The 9,468-nt window shown below is 47.3% G+C and overlaps 1 protein-coding gene across 2 annotated transcripts in view; it reads left to right on the forward strand.

The window, feature by feature from the left end:
- Positions 1-1,906: 1,906 nt before the first annotated feature.
- Positions 1,907-9,468, forward strand: part of metap2a (methionyl aminopeptidase 2a) — a 13,897-nt gene continuing 6,335 nt past the window's right edge. For both annotated transcript variants that reach the window (XM_062517867.1, XM_062517868.1), the window contains exons 1-3: positions 1,907-2,111; positions 3,482-3,592; positions 7,224-7,289. In XM_062517867.1, the coding sequence (XP_062373851.1) occupies positions 1,949-2,111; positions 3,482-3,592; positions 7,224-7,289 (340 nt within the window). In that variant the 5' untranslated portion in view covers positions 1,907-1,948. The remainder of the gene's footprint in view (positions 2,112-3,481; positions 3,593-7,223; positions 7,290-9,468) is intronic.

Below are 9,468 nucleotides of genomic sequence, written 5' to 3' on the forward strand. Positions count from 1 at the left end.
TGGATTTTGAGACGAGACGGTCCGTATAAGAGATGCTGAGCTTTGAACTGGTTACACTTGACGTGCTAAGCAGGCACTCTACCCCTGAGCTGCAGATTAAGCCTACCTTAAACTGGCAAGATTTGGGAAAGATTCTTGAGAGATTGTAGTCTTTTGAGTAAAGCTTGAATGAGGGGCGTTACTTAAAAGACTAACATTTTTCAAGAATCTTTCCCAGATCTTGTCAGTGTAAGGTAGGGTTTAGCCAGCTACTAGGGTCCCTAGCTGCACCTGTGGATCCCAAGTGATCAAGGTCACTAAGGTCGTGGAGGAAAAGAGGGTGGGGTTGATTTAGGCTGTTTTGGGGATGCAGACTCTGTATCTATAATAACTAACCAGTTGTTGGAGGTTAATGCTTAGGCCAAACTGTGTGGCTGAAGGAGGGAGTGAGTGAGTGAAGATGATAATTGTGGGAGTCTGCTTGTTCGGCCCCTTGACTCTTCTTGATTGGATGTTTGTGGGGTCTGGGGCCCCAGGGAATCTTCCATGCAACCTGGCTGGCCCTCGACACGACTGATCAGTGCTTTGAGAACTACAAGTTGGAGGTCGGAATCCGCTGTGTGTGTTGCCTGAAAAGCCTGCAGCTGTGGAGATGAGGAACTGCCCCCAACGAGTGCACCTTACCGTCAGCCGACGGTTGGCAGACTAGATGGAGTCTAAAAGCCGTCTGCATGAGTCCCTGATGGGCTCTAGATTCAACTGGCATCACAGTGACCACCACAGAAACATAAATTCAGGGTGTGAAAGACTGACCGACTGCTCTCCCGTGATCGGACACAAAGAGGAGACGATAAGATAAGGGTTCCAGTGTACAGTCATGCCTGAGATTTGGCCTGGGTGATTGGATGCCTGGTTTGGAGTGTATTGGCTAGATGAAGCTATGCTTGGATGATTGGATTGCCTGGTATGTGTGTGACGTGACCGCCGCCGTGTGATGCAGAGTATGCACACTCAGTACTGTTCCAGTTTAACACAAGCAAACACCATGTAAATGGTCAATTCGGTTGTGTGCGTGTGTGTGGTGTGTGTGTTTTCAATCAGCCATGTTTGCCTTGTCTGTTACTGTCTACATTTTTTAGTTCTTGGTCTGTTCTCTTTTCGATTTGTCAAATAAAAAAAATGTTCTTCAATATTACCCGTGGCTCTCTCTCACTGAATGTGTGTGTTTGTTTATGCATGGAATCTCTCTCTCTCTTTTTCTCTCTCACACACACACACACACTCTCTCTCTCTCTCTCTCTCTCTCTCATACTCACACACACACTCTGGTGATGCAGAGGATTAATAGGAGGCAAGGACATATTATGTGAGGACACCAGAATGACAGTTTGGGTTTTAGGTTGCACTTGCCATCAAACACACACACACACACACACACACACACACTTCTACATCATGCTGTAGTGCGCTTGTTCCTCAAGGGAGTTAACAGCATTTTTCTTATACACACACACATGCACTGGAAACATCTTATTCATATTAATAGTGTGACCATATCACTGACGCTTCCCCATCCCCACATCACCACCACTGCCATTATCCATCAGTATCATCGTCACCATCTGCCTGTCAACTCCGATTAAAAAACGGTTTCATTTCCGAGCTCGCACAGAATATGTACAAAGTCTTTCAGGACACTGGTAGGTCATTGCCATTGTGGTGTGCGAGCGCGCGGAGAGACGCGCGCTTGAGGAGGAAGGGGGGGGGGGGGTTCTACTGTATCTGATTAGACATTCATCTCACATTGACACTTCACGCGCGTCGTCACTCAGCTGATTCGGCAGGTTTCATGCGGACTCCCAGAAGTCACCGCGCACGCACTCACGCACGCACGCACGCACGCACGCACGCACCACTCACTCACTCACTCGCCCGCTCACTATCCTCCAGTTCCACTTGCGTCGCGAACATGGCGGACGTGGAGCGACTGCGAGAGACTGGAGAAAAGGCGGCTGCAGAGGCGACTTTGCTGAACGGGGAAGCCGGCGAAAAGGACGAAGCCGACCCCGGCGAGGAAACAGCCAAGAGGCGGAGGAAAAAGAAGAAGAAGACCAAGTCTGCAGCTCCCGCCGGTAAGCACGAGAGAGACCACGCGCATCCTGCGTCCGGCAGCGGCACGGGTGCGTACAGTAGCTACAGTAGCCGGGGTATTGTCCTCATCTGACGGTGTGCGTAAGACCGTTAAATTGCACGCACTACCTATTTACTGAGGGTTTCCCAGGAGCTGCGCTTTTCTCTGCTGACAGCCGTTGCAGTGATGGATGCTGATATATTGTTAGATGCTCCTCGGGTTTACTGGCACTGTGCAGTAAAGTTTAATCGCTGCCGCGTAATGAGTTGCACCCTTGTGTCATAAACTCTCCCAAAGACAATCTGACTGTCAGTGCATTTAAAGTGAATTAATGGTTTAATAATCATATGGTTGACTATCATAGTAAGTCACCTGCCAGAAGTGTTCAAACATGTTGTTGTGTGTCTGTGTTGCAATGATGCATTTGCATTTAGTTGTGCAGTATGTACACCCCGAATGTTAGATAGATTACAGCGCAGTAGCGCAAGTCGCTTGGCAGCTTAATATGCAGCATGAGTGCAATGCGTTAAGTTGCCCTCACGTGTTTTAGAGCGATTATGCGCAGTCAGTTAGTGAGAAAAAAAAGCGTTTGATGAAGCGGTTGGGATAATTCAGTGTAGTGTGACGGGTCCGTGTTGCGGCTTAGTTATGCGGCCCTTCTTTCTCCTCTCTGATCCGGCAAGTGTCCCAGTAATTTCTCCGTGCCGGCTCAGCGAAGCTCAGATTTGTGCTTACATCAGGAGAACGTCCGATTGCGAGAAGCCCCACAAGGTTATGCAGCACCAGCACGGATCGGTTCCCGTGCCAAGTTGCCGAGCTGCCGGCCCCACTCCGCGAAATAGGATTGATGGGGTGTGTGTGTGTGTGTGTGTGTGTGTGTGTGTGTGTGTGTGTGTGTGTGTGTGTGTGTGGATTGTGCAATTGCCAGATAGATTTCCCTCGCTCTCTGTAGCACTCCAACGAATGCTGTCAACTCCTCCTCCTGCTCCGCCTCTTCCCTTATTATAATTTCTCTCTCAGGCTCACTCACTGAGACACCTATACGCTCTCTCTCCATCACACACACACACACACACACACACACACACACACACACACACACACACACACACACTGCCATCCCTTAGCCCTGATGTCCTGTCTCATAATTGAAGTGGGCTTTCTGGCAGTGTAAGAGAGTACTTAATGGCAATGTACTGAAGAACTCACCCAGGTGTGTGTGTGTGTGTGTGTGTGTGTGTGTGTGTGTGTGTGTGTGTGTGTGTGTGTGTGTGTGTGTGTGTGTGTGTGTGTGTGTGTGTGTGTGTGTGTGTGTGTGTGTGTGTGTGTGCTTGCATGCGCGTGTATGTGTGTGTGTGTGTGACTTTGCAGCAGGACACACGGAGGTGGATGGTGACGGAGTGTGTGACGTGAGCAAACAGCTGGAGCAGCAGACTCTGGAGGAGAAGGAGAAAGAAGGGGATGATGATGGAGGAGAGGAGGGTAAGTGGGGTGGGGGCAGAGGGGGTATGGGGGGGTCAGAGGTCACCAATGACCCCTGCTCTCAACAGGAAGTCACTCATTCCCCATCGTCATGCTCACTACCACCAAACGCATAATTTATGGGGGGGCGGGGGTAGCCAATACAATCCCCTAAAGAACTGTTATAGAGCATAAAGAAGTTTCGCCCTTGACCACCACCCTAATAATGATCAAAGACAACAACTGGTTTCTTCTTCTACAGTTTGATGGTGTGTATTAGTCATGTGCAGGACAGGTGAATGCACCTGTTGACCCCGTTAGATGGCCAGACTATACTAATACTATGCTATAGTTTAGTGGTCTACAGTAGGTCACACGCATGCACACAAACACACACACACACACACACACACACACACACACACACACACACACACACTCGCTCACACACGTACACACTTACACAGAGCCAGGGGTCAAAAAAATACTTTACCATCTTTGACAAGCCCACAACCTCATCAAAACATTCAAATACAACATATACTGTATACACACACACGCACACACACGCACACACACACACACACACACACACACACATACACACACACACGTACACTCACTCACACACGCATACACACGCATACACACACACACACACACACACACACACACACACACACACACACACACACACACACACACACACACACACACACACACACACACACACACACACCCATATTCATGTCCCAGGCAGGATGAGTTCCAGATTGAGCTTCCCCTTGGGAGGGGCAGTTTGCCTGGGGACTTATGACTCCTTGCTGGCTGATGGCCCAGCCAGTGTCCATCATCACTGAGCATAAGGTGCTGCAGCCCAGATGACTGCATGACCATAACATCTATCTGTGATCAGGTCACACTGACTCATGCATACACACACACACACACACACACACACACACACACACACACACACACACACACACACACACACACACACACACTACTAAATGCATGCACAAAGCAAATGAAGCCCCAACACACAGCCAAATAATCAACCATACACTAGTGAACAGAGGCACACTCACTCTCTACTCCCACTGTCTAAGGCACGCACACACACACACACACACACACACACACACACACACACACACACACACACACACACATACACATCCATGTCGCCCTTCCTTTAGAGAACGTTAGAGTGACGGAAGAATAACGGCTAAAGGAGCTGGGCTAGCATGCAATAGCCTGAAAAGTTGTGCGTCCAATTCCTGGCTGCCACTGTTGTGCGCTTGAGCAAGGCACTTGACCTTGAGTTTCACTGTTGAGACTGGCCCTCGTTATAATTCACATGTAAGTCGCTTTGGATAAAAGTGTCAGCCACATGAATGAGTATGGATATGAGTTTAGCAGATGCTTCTTTATACTGTACAAGGTGACCTTCAAAAATCTTGAAACTATGTGGAGTGTGTGTGTGTGTGTGTGTGTGTGTGTGTGTGTGTGTTTGTGTGTGTGTGTGTGATGAAGCAAGTTCTTAGTCCCTCCCCTGCTCTTGAGCTGTAAACACAGCCAATGGGGAGCTTTGTATTGAGCTGATGCACTGAGTAAGGAGTGTTAGAGAGAGGGGGTAGAGAGGAGATGTGGAAATGTTCTAAATGGGTCAGAGACACCAGCTCCAGTTCTATATTCACCGCTGTGGCTGGGACGGGAGACCGAATGATGATGATGGCACTCGTCATCACCATGGATACCAGTTGGTGGTGCAGCAATCACTTCAGCAGGAGTATGTTTGAACTCTGTGACCATGTGTGTGTGTGTGACTGTGTGTGTGTGTGTGTGTGTGTGTGTGTGTGTGTGTGTGTGAATGCACTTCAGTCTAAAGTCTTTGCTGAGAGATGATATATGTTAGATATGTTAGAGATGATATATCCAGTTAGCCTTAATATAGGCATACAATAAACTGTAATAATGACAATGTTCATTAGCATACAAGCATTGACTGTAAGAACTAGTTGCTCTAAAGGTTAAGAGCACTTCCCTCCCGCCCCCGATATTACATTTCTGGGGTGGCTATGGTGTAGAGTAGCCTACAGTTATGGCGCAGAGTCGATGTAGAGGCATAGGCTAATGCCCTGTGTGTACGTGTATCTACTGCATGGATTTTACACAGAAATGCACAAAAGAAGCCATACCGCATAAAAAAATCACGCCCAAAATCCGGTAGCCTGCGACGACGACTATTATCAAGCGATTTCACAAAATGCGTGCCCAAAGTTGCTTATAATAAGAGGACTTGGCAACACTGTTAATGTCCAGCTCCGCTGTGGCTCAATGGATCACAGGTGATCTGGCGTGCTGGAACCGAGCGAAGCTCCCTGATTTGAATGGCACTATCTGAAAGCCGAATGGAGTTGGACTTGAGCCCAACTGCAAGGTCACACTCACAAACAGCTCAAGTAGCAGAGGCTCCAGAGATGGCCTGGCTCATCAGATACCAAAGAAAGAAGAGCTAGAAGTTCAAAGGACGACAGAAGCCTACCTTACACTGATACGATTTGGGAAAGATTCTTGAAAGATTGTAGTCTTTTAACTAATGCCCCTCATTCAAGCTTTACTCAAAAGACTACTGGTACAATCTTTCAAGAATCTTTCCCAAATCAAAGTCTGTCAGTGTAAGGTAGGCTTACGTAAAAATTACCAACTGATTGTTTGCTTGTCAATCTATTAATTTTAGCCTACTTGCTTGCTTCCTTGATTAATTGAGTGAGTTATTTGAACAGAAAAGTAGTTAAACGGTCAGTTGTGCTCCGCGGTGAGTGCTGTGCTCCAGACTAGCGCTGCAGAAGTGAATCATGGGGGTGTGCCTGGTATTGATCGTCATGGTGCAGCTTCCGCGGTTCCACCCACAGGAGCCTGGTGGGGTTGGGTGGAGGACACGCTGGGGTTCTTGCCCTCAGACAGAAGATACGTACACTTGAGCCTCAAATGATTCATACCAGCTTATAGTGCATTTGAATTTAATAGGTTTCTTTGTTATATAAGCAATGAGATAAAAGGTGATACATTGAATCTCTCTCTCTCTCTGTGTGTGTGTGTGTGTGTGTGTGTGTGTGTGTGTGGGCATGTATGCATTTGAAACCTAGCTCTCCAACTGGCCTGTGTGTGTGTGTGTGTGTGTGTGTGTGTGTGTGTGTGTGTGTGTGTGTGTGTGTCCTTGTCTGTGTGTGTGTGTGTGTGTGTCTTTGTCTGTGTGTGTGTGTGTGTGTGTGTGTGTGTGTGTGTGTGTGTGTGTCTTTGTCTGTGTGTGTGTGTGTGTGTGTGTGTGTGTGTGTGTGTGTGTGTGTGTATGTGTGTGTGGGCCTGACACCTCAGACTAAGAGTCAGGCTGAATCAGATAACTCTCCATTTTCTCAGCTTGGGTGCTCAGGGTCATGGTTATGGTGTACTCTGTGTGTGTGTGTGTGTGTGTGTTTGTCTGAGTGAGCGAGTGTTAACGTTTAGGGGTCAGGTGAGGTTTTTGGCTTGGACTTGTGTGTCGATGTAGAAGGGTATCGTGTGTGTGCGTGTGTGTGCGCATGCATGCATGTGCGTGTGTGTGTGTGTGTGTGTGCTTAAATACAGTATGTGTCCTGTGTTACAGATGGGGAGGAGGGAGAGAACTCAGCTGGGAAAAAGAAGAAGAAGAAGAAAAAGAAGAAAGCAGGACGTGAGTTCTTCCTTATCCCACACACACACACACACACACACACACACACACACGCACACAGGCACACACACGCACACACACACACACACATACAAACTCCAAACATAGATGCGGGTGTCAACACACATGATGTGAATTATGCACCCTTGCCTGGTGTGTGTGTGTGTGTGCGCATGTGTGTGTGTTTGAAAGAGAGGGATGAGTTAAGAAAGCAGTGAAGACATTAGAGGCAGCATCTAAATAATGCAGTGTAAGTGTCCAGCTCTAGGAGCTGGCGTGCCTAAAGAAGGGTCAGGTGTGTGAAGTCGAGGGGCCACACAAATATCCCAAATGCCAACGCATTGTTGAATGTATAGTTCTACAATGTATTTATACTGTATATAATACTGCAGCTGAAAGCATAGGGAAACAATATAACGAGGTCAGACACGAGCTGTGAAGTTAATTCATTCAAACATACACACTACCCTCTCTCTCTCTCTCTCTCTCTCTCTGTCTTTCTCGCTTTCTGTCCCTCTCTCTTTTTCTGCCTGTCTCTTTCTTTTTCTCTCTCTCTTCTCTGCTTGTCTCTTTCTCTCTTACACACACACACACACACACACACACACACACACACACACACACACAAGGTCACTGAGGCTGCCACCCCAGTGCTCTTCCCCTTGAGTGTGTGAAACCTCTAGACAAGTGGAGCAGACAGAGTGATGTGAATGTCCAAACACACACACACACACACACACACACACACACACACACTATCAAAGTAGTAAACAATAGGATGTGTCGCTGTGTGTGACTAGTAAAAAGTTAAATGGTGGCCCTGCTGCAGTCGCGGGCCGGTGAAACATGATGTCCAGCTCTGGTCGGCCAGCTTCCCCGAGGCCCATCAAGCCAGCCGCATCGCCGTCGAAGCCAGCCTTTTACTGGAGCCGTTTGTTTTTTAACGCCGCCATTTACGAACTCCCAAATGAATGGCCCGGTAATAACTGTCTGAATGACGGACGTCCCCTGATGCCTGGGCTCAATCCAAAGGCCATTGATAGGCTTTAATCTCCTGGCTCCGTCAGCTCCAGCCATCTCTGCTCGGCCTTCTGACTGAGAGATTTACAACAGGGACACACCACCTGCACACGCTTATGCTTTATGTTCCTAGATTTATATATACCGCCAACATTTGTGTTCGTGTTTATTTATTGAAAAGTGACAACACTGATATATTTAAAATATACTCTACAAAAATCATACGCAATCATATTAGTCAGTAAATGTACCAGATGAACACAGAAGTAATGCAGAGGAACATGTAGAAGTACAAACACTGTCATTTAAACACAAACAATTTGACCTCTATGACTGATGAAGGTCAAACCGTTGCAAAAAGACTGTGCGGATATCATGTGTGTGTGTGTGTGTGTGTGTGTGTGTGTGTGTTTAGGGGGGGGGGGTGTTAGTCTTAGTCTTTTCTTGCTAATTTTAGTTTTTTCGCTTGACACCCTTTTATGTGCTTAATCCGGCATTTTTTTTTGGCTCTGTGGGGAACACAAAACATAAAGCACACACTGCGCATCTTACTTTCCTCTCTTTCCTCTCAGTCTTTCTTTCTTTCTTTCTTTCTTTCTTTCTTTCTCTTCCTTTCCTCTCCCTTTCCTCTATCTCTCTCTCTTTCTTTCCATCTTTCTTTCTCTCAATCTTTATCTCCCTTTCCTCTCTCTCTCTCTTTCTCTTTCTCTCTCTGTCTCTCCTACGCACTACGCAACATTTGCTGAGGCTTTTTACCGCCACTCCTGCCATGCAGGGGGAGAGAGAGAGAGAGAGACAGAGAAAGAGAAAGAGAAAGAGAGGGGGGGACAGAAACAGAAAGCGAGAGAAAGAGGAAAAAGTGAGAGAGAGGGAGAGAGACAGGAACGGAGGGAGAGACAGGGGAGAAGAAATAGAAAACAGAAAGCGAGAAAGGAAGAGAAAAAGTGACAGAGGGAGAGAGAAAGAGAGAGAAACATAAAGAGAGAGAGAGAAAAAAAAGAAAAAGAGAGATAGAGAGGGAGAGAGAAAGAGAGAGAAACATAAAGAGAGAGAGAGAGAGAGAAAAAAGAAAAAGAGAGATAGAGAGGGAGAGAAGGAAAGAGAGATAGAGAGAGAGAGAGAGAGAGAGAGAGGTACTCAGCTGAAGCGTGCTGCACCA

Source organism: Sardina pilchardus, chromosome 17 (assembly GCF_963854185.1).
Source record: "Sardina pilchardus chromosome 17, fSarPil1.1, whole genome shotgun sequence".
In the NCBI taxonomy this organism is placed as follows: Eukaryota; Metazoa; Chordata; class Actinopteri; order Clupeiformes; family Clupeidae; genus Sardina; species Sardina pilchardus.